This window comes from Malus sylvestris, chromosome 10 (genome assembly GCF_916048215.2).
Source record: "Malus sylvestris chromosome 10, drMalSylv7.2, whole genome shotgun sequence".
NCBI classification, from domain to species: Eukaryota; Viridiplantae; Streptophyta; class Magnoliopsida; order Rosales; family Rosaceae; genus Malus; species Malus sylvestris.
Window position 1 is genome coordinate 1,234,184 of NC_062269.1, and position 20,604 is coordinate 1,254,787.

Below are 20,604 nucleotides of genomic sequence, written 5' to 3' on the forward strand. Positions count from 1 at the left end.
GGCTCATTGTTCACATGGACACTTTGGAGTTTGGACCATGAAACAACTGCATGCATGGTCAAGCGCCCATAATGTGGGAAAATTTTTAGTTGTAACGGAAACACGAATGATACACCATGTGTTTTTATGTAAGTGGTGAAATTTTTTAATTTTTAAGCTATTAACCTTTTAACACACATATTCAACTATTTACATAGAGACACATGGTGTACCGTCTTGTGACGGTCACACTGAAAAATCTTTCCATAATATGGACGAAGTAGAATTCCCTACTCTCTTTTTTTTCCTTCCCTTTTCTCTTCTTCTATTTGAACAATCATGGTTAAACTACGTTAACATCATATATTAATTTTTTATAGAAACAGAAAGACAAAATAAAGAATGTAAAAGAAGAGAATGGAAAGAGAAGAGAATGGAAAGAGAAGAAGAAAGAATTCTAGTCTGATGTGAACTCAGCTACTTATGTACGTACGATATTTATATTTTCCTCAAACAACACGTGTTACATCTGCTTTAGTCAAAGTGTCGCCCACAGACAGGCCTACAGACAGGCCCTGCCAACCAACAAAGACCAAGACATTTATATTTTCCACAACGACCAAGATTCTGGTATTACGAAGGTCACTCTCACTCTCATTCTCTTTCCAGTTTTGGACAATGAAGAAAACTGCACGGCAATCTCACCGTTCATTATCAAATGTTCAAGAGTTTCGCTAGCTATATATATGGACCCTTAATCATTGATCGCAACATTCTCCATTAAAAGAGAAGATCTTGAGTACAGCTGCCTTATGCAGCATCATAATTATAAGAGATCCATGACCGTGGCTGCGACATATAAGGCACCCGTACACAAAGGTTTGTCTTAATGGAGAGGCTAAGTAATTTTAGTTGGTATCCATACAATTGGGACTTGTAAGATCCCGGCTTCCGCCTACTTGACATGAGAAAAGACACATTAAACCTGTGAACAATATAGAAATCAACTAAGTAATATGATTGATTCAATCAGGACATCTAATCAGAGTGACATTGTCATTAAAACATCATTAGCTGGAAATTTAAGCTACTACAAGTACAACACTAGAACAACAAGAACTGGAAAATGGAAGTTTGGAGATGCCACTGCCACGTGGCAATAACCCATCGTAGGAAGCAGACGGGTTCTTAGACATGCCCATCTTGGGCGCCATTAATGGTAATTGATTCGTCAGCAGTAGTTGCAGCACCATTGGGCTTCGTGGTGCCACTGCCCTTGCCCTTGTTGTCACGGTAGATGAAGTACAGGATCAGCTGCAGTGCCCCTAAGCCACTCCCACACCCATTTGGAATCTGCACCACACATCAGATCATTCATAAGACGAAAGCTCTATTAACGCAAAAGTTTAGGTTCAACCGGATGAATATCATATTGTATGTCTATATCTCTTTTATCGAGTGATAGATAATGCGAGAAGGAAGATAGTCATAAAAATATGCACGTCTTGTCACACCTAAGTTATTATCGGGTTAACAAGCTCTAGTTTTCAATTTGAATTGAATCACATCTTAATTTGTGTTTTAGTCAATTAAAGCGTTAGCGAGGAAAAATGCCCAGAAAATTTAAATAGAAAAGTTCATATATATGGTTAAAAGACAAAAATAAATTCAAAGAGGTAGATACTTACAGCAACAAATGGATCACGGCCAAGCAGGCCATAGATAAACCATGAAGTTCCACACAAGAAGGAGAAAAGTGACAAGAAAAATGGCATAAACTCAACACTCTTAGTTCTCACCACTGTGCTCTGCATTACACACAAATTAACACATAACTAACCCCAGACAATTCCACATACTTAACCGAACCATGAAAATTGAATGAATGTTATGAGTGAATACAAGTAAACTTACCATAATCGACAAAGGAGAGCTGAACATGATGATCGCGAAGACGGTAGCAGCGAGGCCACAGAAAAGCTTCCGGGTCTTGTCGTGGAGGGCAAAAAGAGAGACCAATGCCACAGCAGAGAACAGAGCAAGCACAGCAGTGAAGAGACCAAGAATTTTGGCTTTCTCCCTTTTGGGGGCGAAAATGATGAAGACCAACACATATATCAGTTCCATGGCTGCACCAGTCCCATTGACTGTTGACACCAGAAAGTTGTTTGCGGATACAAATGGCAGCCCATACCTAATATAATGCAAATCATACATAATACATTAATTAAATTAATCCAAGTTATTAATTAATTACACAGAATTAACTAGTTGCACAAACTGTTATGTTACACACAAAACTTGGTATAACATGTAATACACAGACGACAATAGTACAGCTTACTCCGACCCAAATATCAAGAATCATATATTTTACACACAAATCCAAACCATTTTTCAACCAAAATTGCCAATTTTTGTGATGAAATGCGTTGTGATTAAATAAAACAGTAATAGCAGAAACAGAGGTAAAACTGCTAAATAATCCAACTTTTAGTTATAAAAACCATTGTGATTAAGGCAACAAGAAATCTAACAGAGAGAGAGAGAGAGAGAGAGAGAGAGAAAGAGAGAGAGAGAGAGCAGTTGAAGGAGTGAGAAGCAAAGCAGCATACCAAGTGTAGAGGAGGCAGTTGAGCATAGTCATCACGTAGGGAATGCCTGAGAACTGCTCTGTGCATTTCTTCCTTATGATCCTCTTAAATGTAATTCTACACAATTTAAAACCAAAATTACTCTGTAAATTCCACAGAAAATTGAAGAAACCCTGTAAAGATTCAACCTTTTTTATTATCCAACAGATATACATAAACCCATATAACAAATCCAATTTATGACACAAAAGACAAGATCTTTAGCCACAAAAAGCAAGAGAGAGAGAGAGGGAGAGAGATTGTTGCTTTTTGAACAACGCAGAATGTACAGAGAATCAAAATATCATAACTCATTGAACAAAATGAAAATTTAGGCAAAAAGGCATCACCTTTAGAACCCAAATGAAAGAATGCGAGAGAGAGAGAGAGGGCTTACGTGGGTGACAAGAAGAGGAAGAAAGCGGTGCCATTTCCTGTAAAAACGAAGAAGCAGAGCATTAACAAACACAAACGCACAAATCTCAAAGGAAATTGGTAAGAAAGAATCCAATTGAGAAAATAATCCGAAAACCAGAGAGGAAAAATTCAGAAACTCACCTAAGACTCCGAACAAAACCTTGAAAACATGCATTGTGTTTTGATCCACTTCAACCGAATCTTGAAACGAAAGAAAGAAAAATAGAGAACTGAGTTGAGGACAATCCCCAGAGAACCCGAAACTAAACTGAATAGGAAAAAGGGCCAGCGAGAGAGAGAGAGAGAGAAGATGATGGAGGAAAGAGCAAGATGTTTCTTCACAAAGGAGGAAATGGGGTTTTTGAGAGGAGTGCAAGAAGCGGTTGGGGTTTTAAAGGAACAATATACAGAAACAGAATAATAAATTGTGACTTTATTGACTTTTAAGTGTAGTTCTTTCTTGGCTGCTGATTCTTTTTGGCTGCTCATTCTTTCAGCATGCTGATTCTTTTTGGCTGCTCATTCTTTCAGCAGCCAAGTTAAATCCAAAGTAAAATCATAAGGTTACAAAAGAGGAGGAAGAGATATTTAAGGAGAAGGATTCGGTGCACTTGCAGTGCACGAAGACATGCAGGAAAGCCCCTTGAAACCCCCAGTCTCCAAGGAATCTGGAGACCATACACTAATCTCCTTAAATCAAGGAGATGACAACAACAAAAAGACTTACACCAATTTCCTTAAATCAATGAGAAAAAAAACTACTTACAAAATGACAAAGTAAGATAAACCTTAGAACCTATAGTAGCCCTAATAACCACTCTTTCAATATACTTAGTGGTTTCTGTTGCAGTAAAAATGAAGAAATGTATTCTGATTTGGGTATGGCGTGTCTGTCTCTACTTCTTCTGTCTCTACTTCTTATACTGGGTATGGCGTGTCTGTCTCTACTTCTTATACTGTGCATCAGAAATCTGATAACTTGATATCAGTGCACGTACCAACGGTTAAACGGTGAAAGCTGTAACTTGTGAAAACTGTCTCTCACAATTGATAACCGTACTCTGTAGGGTTTTGCTGCTTCTACACGAAATGATTAGAAATACCAAATATTTTCTTCTTTAGTAAATTTTCATTTTACTATCATGAAATATTGCGATTTTCAAACTTTCATACATTGAGTTTTTATTTAATTTTTTCATCTCAATATCATACTTAAAGTGAAAATTGTGAAACACCTTTATACATTTGTTAGGTTTTCATGAGAACCTCCATTAACTAAACATCTTCTTGCATGAAGCACGTAAAGTGTTTTTGAAACTAAAGATCAATTTCACCAAAAATAGTTTCAATCATTTTAAAAATATTTTCAAATTTAATAACTATTTAGTTTTTAATTTTGTGCATCAGAATGAGAATTGAATAAGATTAAATGGAATAGTTTTTTTTTTCTTTTTTTTTTCTACAAAACGATAAGATAAGTTACATTAAAATCATACAGAGAAGAGATTCAAACACAAAACTTCGAATGCATGAACAAATATATTTAAATACAAGTCACTTGGTACTTTAATAGTTTTTGGTGTCATCCTTTCTTCCATCTACTTTTCTTAGGACAGAACTTGGCTGCTGAACAAATCAACAGCAGCTCCTGCTGCTCACCAATCGCAGATGGATACGTGCCCAATCTGTGATTAAAAAATCAAGGGGAAACTTGATATATGTTCAATTTTATAACCCAACATTAGGATTGGTCTAAATTTTAGTTACTTTTGGCTTAGCTCCAATGACTAAGATTCCATGTCATCAATTTTTCTGATTAGGTTGATTTTTTGCATTGTTATTATTATTTTACCCCCTATAGCTTTTGCACGTTCTCCATATATTTCCCATGTTTTAAATTTTTATTAGCATTCAAATTCATTGTTTAGTAATTTCCTTCATCTTTCTCCCCGATTTCTTGATAACAATTTTTGAATTTGAATTTCTTATCAATCTATTTTTAAGGAAGGCTTAATCACCTTTAGCTTTCTATACAAATTAGATGTGTTTTATACGTGTAGATTTCTTCAGGAGACCTATTCTCCATGTACAATTTTATGATCGTGTTTTTCCTTCGTGGTTTGGCGATACGCAACCTTCTCTGTCTATCAAAGGACTAAAACACAATAAATTGAATGCCATTTAATTTTCAAGTCAGGTATATTATAATTGTTTTCTCCTTTATTGTTGTTTGCTATTCGAATTTTTACATGAAAACTTTATCCTAATCCCCCTAATCCCTTTGTATCATCTCTAATTGATATGCTTCTTTCTCTTGTTATTCAAAAAAACCAATGCACAGAAGGTGTTTGATGTTACTCTTTGAAAATTGTCTCTTTAATTTCCCGTATATGGTCCCGTAATCCATATATTCATGACTTTCATAGTTATATCTTTGGAAGAATGTATAACGTTTGCGGGGTTGAAATCCTGGATTTATTGTAGAAATTTATTGTTCTCTTATTGTCACTGTCCTTGTCACTTATTCTAGATTTCGAGCCGCCTGATGATAGCAAAAGGAGAAATTCATTGTGAGTGGAGTTGTTTCAGCATTATTCCTCATTTTCTTGATTTTGGGCATTCTTTGGTGGAAAGGCTGTTTCGGACACAGGACAACCAGGGAACAAGGTACAGACAATACCGTATAGGTCATTTTTTTATTTAGAAAAGTCGAAAGTTATTCATATTTCTACTTGCTACAATAAGAATTTTCAAAAGGGATTGTACATTGATCGCACCTATCAGTATGCTGAAATTGAATCATTAAAGATTTAACTTATCAACGAAAGTCAGTTGTATGGTTGAACATTGTAAAGGATCGGAAATCTTATTCTTAGAATTACTAAATTTACATTTAGTTCACTCAAATCCTTAGCCTCTAATGTTTCCTTTTACAATTCTAACTTAAATTTAATCCCAATTCTAAAATAATTTCATCATCAAATCATGCATGCACGAATATGATGGAATGTGACGGTTCATCAATATGCTAAAACTCAAAAGGGGTTTAATGCCGGCCCTTGTTGTAAACCTGTTATAAATGCAAATTCAACTTTTGTCCTACCTCTAGTTGTTCACTTGCCCTCTCGATTCTCAGGGAATAAATAGTTCAATATGTTAACCTTTCAACATGAACAGATCTCATGGGATTAGATCTGCAAACTGGTTTCTATAAATTCTGGATTTATGTCTTTGGAAGAATGTATAACATTTGCGGGGTTGTAATCCTGGACTTGGCAGACGAGATAGATTTAAATAGTTATATAATTGTTTAGTTATGGAAGGATAACTAGTTATATATATTGCAGAATCCTTAAATAGTTATTCATGACTTTCATAGTTACATCTTTTTCAACTAGTTCGTAATACATTACAACACATAGCAAGCTATTTAATGTGTCCAATCAGTTTGGGCCACATAGCAAGCTATTTAATGTGCTGATTATATTGAGATTTGTTTTGTTTTTTAATTATTGTTTCATTAATTTACGTACTTTTTCAATATTTTTTAGCCACTTTTTAGACACTATTATTTACTTTCAAATTTACTCTAAATTCATACTAACTTCATACTAACTTTAAAAAATATTTTGTAAAGTATTACGAACTTGTAATCATTTGAATTTTTATCTCCTACTATCAAATGCAACAAAGTAATAAAAAAATTTGTCAATCTTTTTATATATTATATGTTTTATAGTCAATGTTCTTAGATATTATATGTATATAATAAATAAACACTTATTTGTACAATATATAGTTTTTTTTTTTCAAATTCGCCTAGTCCGCCTAGGTCAGGTTATGTCCAATTCCTACTTCGAATATTTTGGTTTAGTGCAAATTGTCCTACAAATATTCCTGGTAGTTCACATAATCTTACAAATATTTCGGGTAGTTCACATAATCTTACAAATATTCCGGGTAGTTCACATAATCTTCATGCAAACCCTAGACTTAGGCCTCGAATGGATGTCCACATTTTTTAGGGACCTTAAATTGTTTAAATTTTACCCCTCCGCTTGACAATTCCTGACTTCACCACTGTTCACAAACTCTTTTGTTCTATCGAAATTCTGCCTGCTTATAAACTCAATCTTGTTTTGCTACACGTGAAACGTGATTTTATGATGATCAAACCACATATGCTTGATTTTGTTTTCTCATTCAATTGATTTTTTTTACTCTATGTAGTAAATCAACCAAAAAGTAACCTTTTTTTTATCCTAAGGAACACTAGCTACGATTTAATGTTATTCATTTTCATTTATAAGTGAGAGATCTTAGGTTCGATTATCGATAAAGATAAATTTGAACCACATTATTGCTAATTCATTATGAAACTTAGTCTGCTCTCTCACTCTTTTAGTGTAGATAATATCGTCTGTTCAATAAAAAAAAAAGGAACACGGATTTCTTTTGGCCTTTAGCTTTAACTTCATCTACCTGCATGAGTAGACTCGAGAGAAAAAAATCCCACATACAACGTAAAGTTGTTGGGTTATTCTTGTTATGGTATTTCTGGGTTGAATTAAAAAATATTGGATCAGTTCTAGCAATAAATGATAGCTTATTCAGCTTATCCACTAAACTATTTCCAGTTCAACAAAATATCAACTCTCCATTTGTCGATTGTATAATTGGGTTTTCTTCGTCATCACAGGTAGGAGAAAGGATGGTTTGCAATGGCACATGCAATCCGAGTCTTAATCTATAACTATCTCGTCAAATTTCTTTATAGCGTCGACAAAGTTTTCTTCATTTCAATTGTATCATTCTTCAATATCTTGGTGACACATCGACTATCTAATTTATATATATATGTACAAGGTTCTAAAAGGCACTAGATCCTAATCTGGCGGCTAGCAGGAGCCTAGTGCCTAGACATCTAAGGGGGTCTAGGCGGGTTTGTTTTTTTTAATTTTAATTATATAACAAATAAATAAATGTTCATTTATACTTAAAAATACATAATTGTATTGAGATACATAAATTGCAAAATAAAATGACTTATAGACTATAAAATATTATAACATATTGAAAACATGGGACCAAACATACAATGAGTGTTCATCCAAGTATGCAACAAGTATCTTACAATTTAAGAAAAAAATAAAATTCAAAATGCAAGTTATCTAATTTATGTCTAAGTAAGATAGAGTCGCCCTAGGTGGATCTAGGCGGGATAGGCAGGAGCTTAGGCAGGTTTAGACTGGTGCCTAAGCAGGTCTAGGTAAGGATGGGCAACGGTTATGGCGGACGGGTTATTTACCCATAACCATTTATACTCATACCATCATAACCGTTTACCTGTTGGGTAATTGTCTAAACGATTATACTCATACCCATAACCGTTTATAAACAGTTAACCATACTCATAACCGCGTATTTACTTAATTGTAACCGTTTACCCGTTTATCCCTTTTTTATCCATTTTTCACCCATCTACATATTTTTTTAACAACTTGAAAATTTTAAAAAAAAAAATTTCATAATTTTTCTTTTTCTAACATTAAACACCGTTATAGATATATTTAACAAATCAACAAGTCGTTATCTAGTGGTCGGGAAGAAAAATAATAACTTAAACGAATTTGCTGATTCCGTGCGCGCGCGCGCACACACACACATACACACACACACACACATATATATATATATATATATATATATATATATATATATATTGTTTGATAATGAACAGAGTCCTCAGATAAGTTCATGTAGTCTAAATAATTATTCACCTCAAATTATATAACAAAGATACCAACTCAGCCAAAAGAAAAAGACAGAATGTTTAGAAAATAGGATGAAAAATGTATATATATTGTCTAGCTTAATTTGCTAGCAAAGACTATAGAAAATCCCAATATGATCAGCCGCAGAGAGAGATGAGCGGCGGAGACGAGAGGAAGGGCAGCGAGGAGAGAGATGAGCGGCGGGAGTCTGGGTGAGAGCGTCAACAATTTAAGGTTTTAGTTTTTTTTTTTTTAATTTCATATATTAAAATAAACAGTTAAACGGATATCAATTTATAACCGCGGATAATACCCACAATCATTTTTTAAATTTCACTAGTAAACGTTTATATCCATAATCCATAACCGTTTAGATAAACGGTTACCCATGACCGTAACTGCGAATTTTAAATAGGCGGATAACTACGGTTACCCATAACCGTGGGTGTTTTGCCCATCCTTAGTCTAGGTACAATTTCTTAATTTTTAAACGTTTAAGAATTAATCGAAGCAATAACCAACGCCGATTTTTTTAGAACAGTGTATATGTATATACTTCAGAATAAACAAATCACAAGATAAGTCTTGCTTCGCTCTCCATTTCCCATACATCTTGCTAACTCATGCTATCTTTTTATAGATATAATATTCCAGTGAAACATCATGGCATTTTTCTTTCAGACGAAACAGTTTTTTGTCGACTCGTGGTTTTCTAAGAAAATTTCACCGACTGACTAATCAGCAACTTCATATACTTTCTGATAAATGATAGTGAAAATGAACATGATCTCAATTAAAGATCTAATACACAAAATACAAAATGCTGTACTAATTGAAAACCAAAGAATAATTGCCTTCTGCCTTTTCTCCAATAAGCTAGTAAATGCTGGAGTGTACGTATACTTGTAAGATATGAACATGTCATATACAACACCATTTTGTCTTCTCCAGTTGCTCAACGTAGAAATTAGTTTATGTGCAGACGTCTTTGCTTCAAATATAATAGCTGATAAGAACGTTCTCCTCAATAGAAGATATCCAACACGATAAGGAATTAGATTGGAACTAGAAGTATTATTCACCTGTTAGATTTGAAAATCTATCACACACGAGAGAGCGTGTGAGAATGAATCATACATTAATGAGAGGAGGGATCTGGCATGTGCATATCAATATTTGGGCTAGTTTCCCATATTACCAATTGATTTTATGATGAAAACCCAACTTTCTTCAAATTTAACCCTTTGCCCACCAAGGTTTTCTAACTTCTCTCTGCTAAATTACTAAATTTTTCTTTTTAATTTTATACAATTCTGTCTATATAAATTAAATTTGAGATGAAGAAGTTGAAAGTGATTTTATACAATTCCGGCTGTATAAACTAAATTTGAGATGAAGAAGATGAGAGTATTTATGTGGATGTTGAGCTGTAGAGGCGTCATTTTGTTGTCTAAAGATTGACGTGAGGAAAAAAATGATATATTTTCTTGAACAAAAAGATGAAATTGTTAATTTTCGAAATGTTCTGATACTGCTGAAACTTCTGAAATTTTCGAATCCAAACAGACTAAAAATTCCAAAATTTTGGAATGGGTAATGTGAAATAAGGGTGCGTTTGGTACGCAGACGGAACGGAACGGAACGGGACGGGACGGGACGGGACGGAACGAAGGTGTAATTTTTGAAAAAGACATGGGGTATATTTGTCTTAAAATGGTAAAACATTGCGTTCCACAAACGTGGAACAAACCCGTTCCAGGGGGGAGGTGGAACGCAAAAACACTCAAAATCTATCCCGTGGAACAGCCCGTTCCACCCATTTTTGGCGCACCAAACGCGGGACGGAACGCCTCGTCCCGTTCCGTCCCGTCCCGTCCCACGTACCAAACGCACCCTTAAGTGAATGAACTAGCTGCAACAGTCTTATATAATTTTTCAAGATCAAAATAAGCAAGTTACAACTACTTACTGTTGGGAAAGTTGATAATTTATTTATTTCTTTTTGGTATTTTTCATCTTAGTGTTGTGTTTATTAGTAGTTCTCTCCCTATCAAAGAGAAGCTGCCGGCAAGAAGTGGGGAGAGTGGGATAGCCAACTCTCCTCCAACAGTTATCTTGAATTCAAATTTTAGGTCTTCTAATTTTTCCACAGCTCCATTTATTATTTAATGCCACATGATAAAGTGCCCAACTTACACGAAATGAATGATACTTAGCAGAGCCGGCTTTTAAGGGGTGTGACCGGTGAGATCAAATCTTCTGCATCCAAAATGGATATGGTCTCTCTGTGACTTTAATAAGTATTTGACACATATTACATTTATGACAATAAAATTAAAAAAAGTTAAAATATTGAGTACGTGTTAGATATTTATTGTGGTCACAGAGATGCCACACCCATTTTTTGGATGCAGAAGATTTGGTCTCGGTTCCATTGCACAGGGTTCCAAAATTTTGAGAGCCCCCAAAAATAGTTTTTTATTGAAAATAATAATATATAAAATAATATTATATGAAAATGATATATAAAAATATTAATCAAATCAAATATATATCTGATGGGGCCAAAAGGCATCAGATACTGCCCTCAAAAATAAATTTTTACTGAATATAATAATATATAAAATAATATTGTATAAAAATAATATATAAAAATACTAATCAAATCAAGAAATATATGTATCTGATGGTTGATTCTCATCACTGCCGCAGCTTTCTACTTTTCCTTCTCTCATGCCAAATCACATCACTGCTTCCCATTTTTCTTCTTTCACATCATAGTTCCAGACATCAGAATCCCCCGCCGCCAGTGTTCATTCTACTTTACAGAGGCAGATTGTATGCCCTCCCGTTATAGTGTCATTCCCATCTCCTCATATTTGTGTGATCACGATTAAATCACGTCAACATTTTATATTAATTTTTTAATAGAGATAAGGTCGTACCCAGTGCACAAGGCTCCCGCTTTACGCAGGGTCTGGGAGAGGTGAATGTCGGCTAGCCTTACCCCCATTTATGGAGAGGCTGCTCCCAAGTCTCGAACCCGATACCTACCGCTCATGGGCGAAGGCACTTGCCATCGCACCAAATAAACCACGTCAACATTTTATATTAATTTTTTAATAGAGATAATAAGAAAAAAATCAATAGAAATATAAAATGTTGACGTAGTTTAACCGTGACAGCATAAATATGAGAGGATAAGAAGGACACCATAACAGGAGGGCAGACAATCTGCCTCCCTACTTTACTTCTCTCTTCTCATTGTTCTTTTTCTCACAAATTATTAAACCTTAATTTATAAGTTCATGAAATTGAAGAAAAACTTTTGAATCATAAAGACAATTCAACTGATCATAATGATGTAAACTTCGATTAAAGTAAGATATTTACTAATTTAAGTATATTGATTTGGAGTTTGAAGATTTGGGTATTTCTCATTTATAATAATTTTTTCCTTTTGTAGTTTTCAGGCACAATCAAGAGGAGAACAATCACAAAAAATCACTAGACTCACATGTATTGTGGACTATCAGGTTTCATTGTTCATACTAACTATAATTTTATTGTGATCTTGTTTGAAATATAAAAGATGACACCTACTAGAAAATATTCATCTGGCTACTTGAAGCGTCAAAATTGACTATGAAGGTTTAAATGGACTTGCTTTGATATCAATTGAAAGTGATTTTTTAGACAAAATTGACTATGAAGGTTTAATTGATGATTTTGCAGCAAAGAATGCACGAAGAGCCATCTTTAAGTAAAACTTCAGTGCTAGACTTTTTTAAGTTTTGTTTATTTGGTTTCTTTAGGTTGAACTTATTGTTAGTTATTAGTACTATGGTTACTTTGTAGCTTTTTGTACATTTAATAATTTTTAGAAATAAATGGTTAGTGACTTTTAAAGTTTATTTCAATATTACTTTTTAGCATCAATACATTGTTCAATTTGTTTTAAAATGTCTTATAAGAATGACCCCTTTTATGAATTTCGCACAGGGTCCCGAAATCTCAGAGACGACCCTGGTGTCACCGCAAAACTTAAATATCTACAGCTTTTTGTTGGTCTTCTTCCTCCATTGGTGAGAAAAGAAGGTCAAAGTGGGAAGGGAGAGTGGGGATCTTGCGGGAGTGATTTGGTGAGGGTGAGGCCGCAAGGGTGGGTGCAAAGGAGAGAGGGGGGGGGGGGGGAAGGGAGAAACACCCAAATTTTTTATTTTTTTTTAAATTTTTTTTAGTTTTTGTTATTTTATTAATTTAGTTTTTTATTTTTTTAATATCTATGTGACGCTCATTCATTGTCCACGCGAATGCTACATCATAAGTTAACGGCAAATTTAATAGCAACCTTAACGAACGTATGAAAGTGTCTCAAAATTATAACTTTATATACCACTCTGGGATATAAAAAAACTTCATATACCAAATGTTGAAGACCAATAAACTTTAAGATAGTAAACTCAGACTAACCCTTAAATTAATTATACACGTGCATATATATCCACCTGCTGGAACCAATTGACAGTAGCCTTACAACAATGATATTTCCAAACTGAACAATCACATCACTTGCATTGGATTTTCCAAGTGAAAACGGAAGTATCTCAGTTGAGGTTATGTGTTTTTTAATTCAAAGATTACAACTTCGATTGATGGCAACGTTCTCTATACAGACACTAGAGTCCGCTTTTACGGGGTGTGATCGGTTCTATTGCACAGGATTCCAAAATTCTGAGAGCCCTCAAAAATAATTTTTTATTAAATAAAATAATATTATACGAAAATGATATATAAAAATATTAATCGAATCAAAATATATATATATATATATCTGATGAGGCCAAAAGGCATCAGATACCTGCCCCCTAAAATAATTTTGTACTGAATATAATAATATATATAAAATAATATATAAAAATACTAATCAAATCAAGAAAAAAAAAAATATATATATATATATATATATAAATCTGGTGGCTGATTCCCATCATTGCCGATGCTTCGTACTTTTCTTTCTATCACGCCAAATCCCGCAGCTCCCCACTTTTCTTCTTTCACATCACAGTTCCAGACGTCAGATTCCCCCGCCGCTAATGTCCAGTCTACTTTACTTCTCTCTTCTCATTGTTCTCTTTCTCACAAATTATTAAACCTTAATTTATAAATTCATGAGATTGAAGAGAAACTGAATCATGAAGACTTTTCAACTGATCAAAATGATGTAAACTTCGATTATAGTATGATATTTAATAATTAAGTATATTGACATGGAATTTGAAAATTTGGGTATTTCTCATATATAATAATTTTTTTCTTCTGTACTTTTTAGAGCAAAATCAAGAGGAAAACAGTCACAAAAAATCAATAGATCACACGTATTGCGGACTATCAGGTTTCATTGTTCATGCTAACTATAATTTTATTGTGATCTTGTTTGAAATATAAAAGATGACACCTACTAGAAAATATCCATTTGGCTACTTGAAGCGTCAAAATTGACTATAAAGGTTTAAATGGACTTGCTTTGATATCGATTGAAAGTGAGTTTTTAGACAAAATTGACTATGAAGGTTTAATTGATGATTTTGCAACAAAGAATGCACAAAGAGTCATCTTTAAGTGAAACTTCAGTGTTAGATTTTTTTTTAAGTTTTGTTTATTTGGTTTCTTTAGGTTGAACTTCTTGTTAGTGATTAGTATTATGGTTACTTTGTAGCTTTCTGTACATTTAATAATTTTTAGAAATAAATGGTCAGTGAGTTTTAAAGTTTATTTTGATATTACTTTTTAGCATCAATACATTGTTCAATTTGTTTTAAGATGTCTTATAAGAATGAACTCTTTCATGAATTTCGCACAGGATCTCTGAAATCTCAAAGACCGCCTTGCCCATGAGTATTTTGCCCATCTCTAGTTTATAGCATGGAAATGCTGGCATATGCTAAAACCTAAACTTTTTTTTCCCTTCACTTCATAAATACTAGCATATGCTACACATTTTGTGTGTATGAACACTTTTTTATTATTTTTTTAAATGGAAAGCAGAGAGAGAGAGAGAGAGAGAGAGAGAGAGAGAGAGAGAGAGAGAGAGAGAGAGAACGTGGGTTTGGGAGTGGGAATGAGATATTTTTGTTTTTTTTCTTTTCAGTTTTTTAAATATTAGATATATCCAACATCACCTGTAAGTGAGGCTTTAAATAAAAATCAGTAAAGTTTGGATATGTGAAATTACATTATTACTCATCATTTTTTTTATATGATATAAGACTATATAGTCACTCTCTTTTAATTGACAGAAAAAATTCTATTAATAAGTAGTTCTATACACACACACAATTATTTGTTTCTTTATATTTTAACTCTCGTAAGGGAAGCAAATTCTTCATTTGTTTGGAGTTGGCTAATTTCACGAATTCACGCAGTACTGAAATGAATAGAATTATTGGATTTGCTTGATAAACAACGTAGTATTACGTACATAAATTTGTGTTAGAATACAACCTTAGCCATGGAAGTTACGTACGTAGTTTATCATCAATCTTCTTCAAGTCAAAACTTGCCTTTTATTGGTCTCTAATAGTTTTATTATGGTGGTCTTTTTCACACTTATTTTACTTCTCACATACCATGTTAAATTCTGTCATTTGATATTGGGTCATTTTGGTTCTGGTCTCTTATCAACCTAATTTTTAGAATAAAACCTTGTTTGTTTAAATAATTTGATCGAGGTCCTTAGCATCATTTAAGATATTTAACTCATGCATTTATTCATTTAATGTCCCACAAATTATGAAATTTAAACAAATTTAAATAATATTTTTAAAATATAATAAATACTTAAAAATTAATTTTAGAGTAATATTCTTCTTCACAAAAATTATAGCAAAAAATAATGTACCCACATAATTATTAACATATTTTGAAAAATAACTATTAATAGATTTTAAAATATAAAATAAATACATATAATTAGTATGGGTACATTTAGCAAAATTAAAAATGGGTACAAATAAATTAAAAAATATGGGTACAAATACAAATAAAAGTTTAAAAAATATGGGCACAAATAGAAATTAATATATGGATACAAATTAAAAAGAAAATTGGTACAATTTTTTTTTAGTACAACGATTAAAAAGAACGAGCTGACCTAAAATTGGTACAAAATTAAAAGAAGGTTGCAAATTAAAAATGGGTACAAACCAAAAAAATAAAAATATATAATAAAAAATTTAGCCATAATTATAAATATACCAAATATAACGTTTTTAACACTCATTGAATATATTTAGAAATAAAAAATATTTTATTATTGAAATAATTAATGATGTTTATTAAAATCTAAGGACCTTGATAAAAAATTAAACAACAAGTTAATATAGGTCAACATGCAAGTAACTCGTTTCAACTAGTTTATAACTCACAGAGTCACAGTTGATTCTTATAATATTTTTGGATTTTTTGTGTGAAATGAAAAACATGGATTGTGACAATCCGTCTCTAAATTCTACGATATTATTAATTTTAAATAAGTGAATGGACAAAAATACCCCTAGAGGCGAGGGTGTTGACTTTCGTTGATTAGCATATAGTGAGATGTACGAAAAATTCTTGTAGCGTTCGACGATACATACGCGTAGACACAATCGAAATCAAATTTGAAATTACGATGAAGATTTTATTGAACTACAAAACTTAATGGTGTTTAATGAAATTTGAATTTTTTGGATATTTTATTATTCTAATATTTTTCGAAGTCCATATTTTAATTATTTAAAAAAAAAAATTCAGGTCCGTGGGACCCACACCCACACAAGCTCTCCACCAAATTCACGCCACATGTCCCTTCTCTCTCTACCGCTACTCTTCCGGACCTCCTCTCAAATGTTGCCACCTCACCCCCTCACTCAAACTCCCTCATCTCTCTCTCCCTCCTTCTCTGCAAGTGCAGAAAAACGACCATACCACCCTCGCCGTCGGCGAGCACCACCACCACTCGCGACTCCCTGCGACCAGCGTCATACCACGTATTATAGACGAAGACCCGAGCTTGGACTGCCACATTCTTTCTTCTCTCTCTCCCAGCAGTGTCGTCGCCACTGTTCAAGAATTTTCCCTGGCGAGTTCTCGCAGTTCCCAGCAAAGGTGAACAAACTCTTTAAACCTTCTTGGATCACGTTTTAGAGTACGATTAGGGTAGTTTTGAAATGTTTTGGTGACGTTTGGCTCAGGAATCAACGTTGGGGGAAATTGCCCAGTTTCCGGCGAGAAAGCCGACGGCTTTCGAGCCGTTTTTCGGCCAACTCCGGCCACGGTCGAGGAAACCAAAGGTATATTTTGGTTCTTTGTTCTTTGAGCTTCGATTTGATATATTGTAGGGCTAGGTTTAGCGTTGTGTTTAGTCGGTCGGAGCTGGGTGTTTATACCGGCCATTTTTCTTCCCACTGCAACTGCCGGGGAAGAAGAAGAAGAAAATAAAAAAAATAAAAAAATGTGGCCCAAGCCCAAGCCCTGCCCAAACCATTGGGCCGTTGACCCAGGATCCGAACTAGCCGGCCCGACCCATTTCTGATTGGATTGGGAATATTCTTTGGAACTTATGTTGTCGTTTTCAAAATTTCTCAAAAACTTTTCTAGGTTAATTTCGACGACCTAAGTCCGTTTTTAACATCCATTTAGTGAAGTTTTAAAGTTGTAACATAGTTGATCACCAGGGCGTCTTGGTTGACTTCTTAGGGTTGATCGTTGACTTTTCGTTGCCTTACGAAAATTACCCAGGACCTTCCTTAGAGTATTTTGACGAGCTGATTGCGAATTCGCCGTCTGTTTCTCTAAATTCAAGCATTTTAATTGAGTTTTACTAATGGGTCCCAATATTATGCTTAAGTGCGATTATTAGTTTCCATTTATACATTTGAAAAAGAATTTCATACGCATGCCAAGATTAGACTAATGTTTATAAGAATTTGCGAAATAACAGAAAATTACAAAATTATCATAAATCCTAAGGGATGCACATGTATGCATACTTTATGGAATTTTAATTACGACCATGGTTAATATTTTATTTATTACTACTATGTCGATGTGAATTATCGAATCATTGTGACATGGCTATATTTATGTTATCTGCTCATCATTTGTTGCACCAATGTTAATACTCGCCCGGGCCAGGGTCAGTCGTTCACGTGTATGTTTACATCACAACGCACGCTCGCCTTGGATCCAAGTAGGTGTCGGTCCTGTTATACAGGTTACAATAGGCAACCCAGACTTATATGTGACCGCGCATTAGTGCCAGTTTTCACATGATTGTAGTACTAGACTGTATATTATAGTTACACATAGTTATGTTCATATCAGAATATCTTTGCATGGACTCGTGTGTCAGCATGTGTCAATGAGCATTCGATTATGATATGTTTGCTTATGCAAGATTATACGATAACAATCGTCATGCACTTATTTACGAATTATTGTGCCGTATTGAATTATTGAGATTTTGCAAGCTACGATAGGTATTTCTTTACTATACGTAGTATGTATATTTTGGAAACTATACTTGTTTTACAGCGAGAGGTTATTATGTTTTCAAAAAGGTTTTTATAAAGCTTTATTTTCAGGGCCACTTACCCTTATTTTTCGCCCCTCTTGGTTTTAGCAGCTGTACTTTCATATCGACGAGGATTTTTGGCAAATCTCAGTATAGATGGCTACCTTTGATGGTATAATTCACATCCTACTTTACTATATTTTACTTATACTCTGACATCACTTGTGAAATAGATTCATTCCCGCTCACAAGCGCACTCTTATATTTAGGTACTTTTAGGTTTAAATTTATTCACATTTTTCACACCAATACACTTTATGACTTCGTCACCCTTCAGGTGTCGGCCAACACAACTCGATTTGGAGTCCAGGTGGACAATCTAGGTCTAGGTGTGTCATGGATAGGAAAAGATTTATAGGAAGGAAAGAAAAGAAAAAATTTACACTTATTTGGATAATTTTTTTTTTTTAAAATTTTACTCCATAAAAAATTTAGGGTTATTGGAATCATTGTTGGAATCGTACGACTAGAGGCTTGCCACGTGGATTGGACTATCCACTAAATTTGTAATTGAGTGTTGTGGTGAGCCCCACACTGGGATACTAGAGGCATTATCCTCTCTCCAGGCACGTGTGGGGCAAGTGCCTTATGCAAAAGATAGCTACTCCTTATTTTTTTAATAAACAATAACGTTAGTTGGTTAACTCTTGTAAGACGAGGGAATCAGTGGGGATCTCACACCATAGTGCAGCAAATGCATATCTGCACTGCCTTACTCCTTAAGCTCTTGCAGGTTTTTTTGTTCTAAGAGGAAAAAATTGATCAAGAGTATTAGAAATGCAATTCAGATTGCCTTAAGGGTCATGCTTGAGTGAGCAATTTTCAAGTTTCAAGGGATAGAAAACAAATGAGTAAGAAACGGACCAAAAATTGTTGACTCACTTCATTCTAATTGCAAGTAGTGATATTTCTTCACTTGTAATTTAGAGGTCTTTAGTTCAAATCTCGTAAATGACGAGTATTAAATTCGAATTTCGTAAATGATGAGTTTGATACCAATTTATTCTTGTTCACTTGTATTAAAAAAAATTTGTTACAAAAAAAATATCCCGTTCGACCGGAAGCCAATCTCCCTCCAAATTGCGTATCCCTTGTATTTTTCAGCCACTTCATTCTAATTCCAGTGGCAAAGTGGAAACAAACTTCGAATCACAAACCGTGCCACAAATCTCACATGAAAATCCCCACCACCCTCCTTAAAACAACCAAAACCAAATCCCCTCAAATCCAAAGTACCCCAAACAAATCCATGATTTCTGCACAACAAAGCAAAAAACCAAATCCTACAAATTGGTCTTACATTATAAGGAATCACCTCTCTCAAGGATCATCCGCGGAGGCGCTTCTCGTGCACACCCGAATTCGTCGAGGCCCGTGCTTCTATTCCGTGTATAAATCATGGGAAGGAATTGCACGCTGAGTCTATCAAGTCTGGAATGAATTCTGATGTCTTGGTTGGCACGTCACTGGTTGACATGTATGCGAAATGCGGGCAAGTTTTCAAGTCCAGGGAAGCATTTGGAAAAAATGCAAGCTGAAGGCTTTAAGCCAGACGAATTTACTTTTGTCAGCGTTTTATCTGCCTGTGCTCAGTCTGAGCTGTTGGACCTTGGCAAGGATATGCATACAATGTTAGGCCACAGAAGTATAAAGCTTTATCAGATTGTTCTGAATGCACTTGTAGACATGTACACAATATGCGCAACGACATGGTTTGGGGCGCTATGCTTGGGGCTTGCCGGATTTATATGGATATGGAGATGACCGAACAGGTAGTAAAGGATATTAGCACCCTCGATTCAAACGTTGGATCAGGCGATAATTCACACTATGTGCTTCTGTCAAACATATATGCTGCCTTTGATAGATGGGGGAAAGCTGAACAGACGAGGATTGACATGACAAGCGAAGGCTTTCAAAAGACACCAGCTCACAGTTCATTTATCCCCAGTGGCACATAACGTGCGTATGGTACCTCTTCTAGGTAAACCGTTTGCTCTCTGGCAGAGCAGTGGCATACGACATGGGGATATCTCCCGCCCCAGTTACCGCAGTTCAAAATACCTTTGTTCAAACGACCAGATAGCAAAGAATTGGCTCAGGCTCCACCGTCAAACCAGAGGAGTCAAATCTTGGATGTTTTAGGCATTGAATAAAACTGGAGTGGCAGCATGTATCCACTTTG

At 34.5% G+C, this 20,604-nt stretch overlaps 2 protein-coding genes across 2 annotated transcripts; one reads left to right on the forward strand and one right to left on the reverse strand.

Annotated features, from left to right (window-relative positions):
• Positions 1-987: 987 nt before the first annotated feature.
• Positions 988-3,408, reverse strand: LOC126586663 (bidirectional sugar transporter SWEET1-like). Its single transcript, XM_050251587.1, has 6 exons — positions 3,171-3,408; positions 3,010-3,046; positions 2,595-2,690; positions 1,894-2,173; positions 1,668-1,787; positions 988-1,332 (listed from the first exon to the last, which is right to left on the reverse strand). The coding sequence occupies exons 1-6, from the start codon at positions 3,202-3,204 to the stop codon at positions 1,168-1,170; spliced, it is 732 nt and encodes a 243-aa protein (XP_050107544.1). The 5' UTR covers positions 3,205-3,408; the 3' UTR covers positions 988-1,167.
• A 13,237-nt stretch (positions 3,409-16,645) lies between these two features.
• On the forward strand, positions 16,646-20,533 carry LOC126586802 (uncharacterized). Its single transcript, XM_050251745.1, has 4 exons — positions 16,646-16,951; positions 17,038-17,136; positions 18,430-18,531; positions 18,697-20,533. Exons 1-4 carry the CDS (start codon positions 16,646-16,648, stop codon positions 18,775-18,777), a joined length of 588 nt encoding a protein of 195 aa, XP_050107702.1. The 3' UTR covers positions 18,778-20,533.
• Positions 20,534-20,604: the final 71 nt, after the last annotated feature.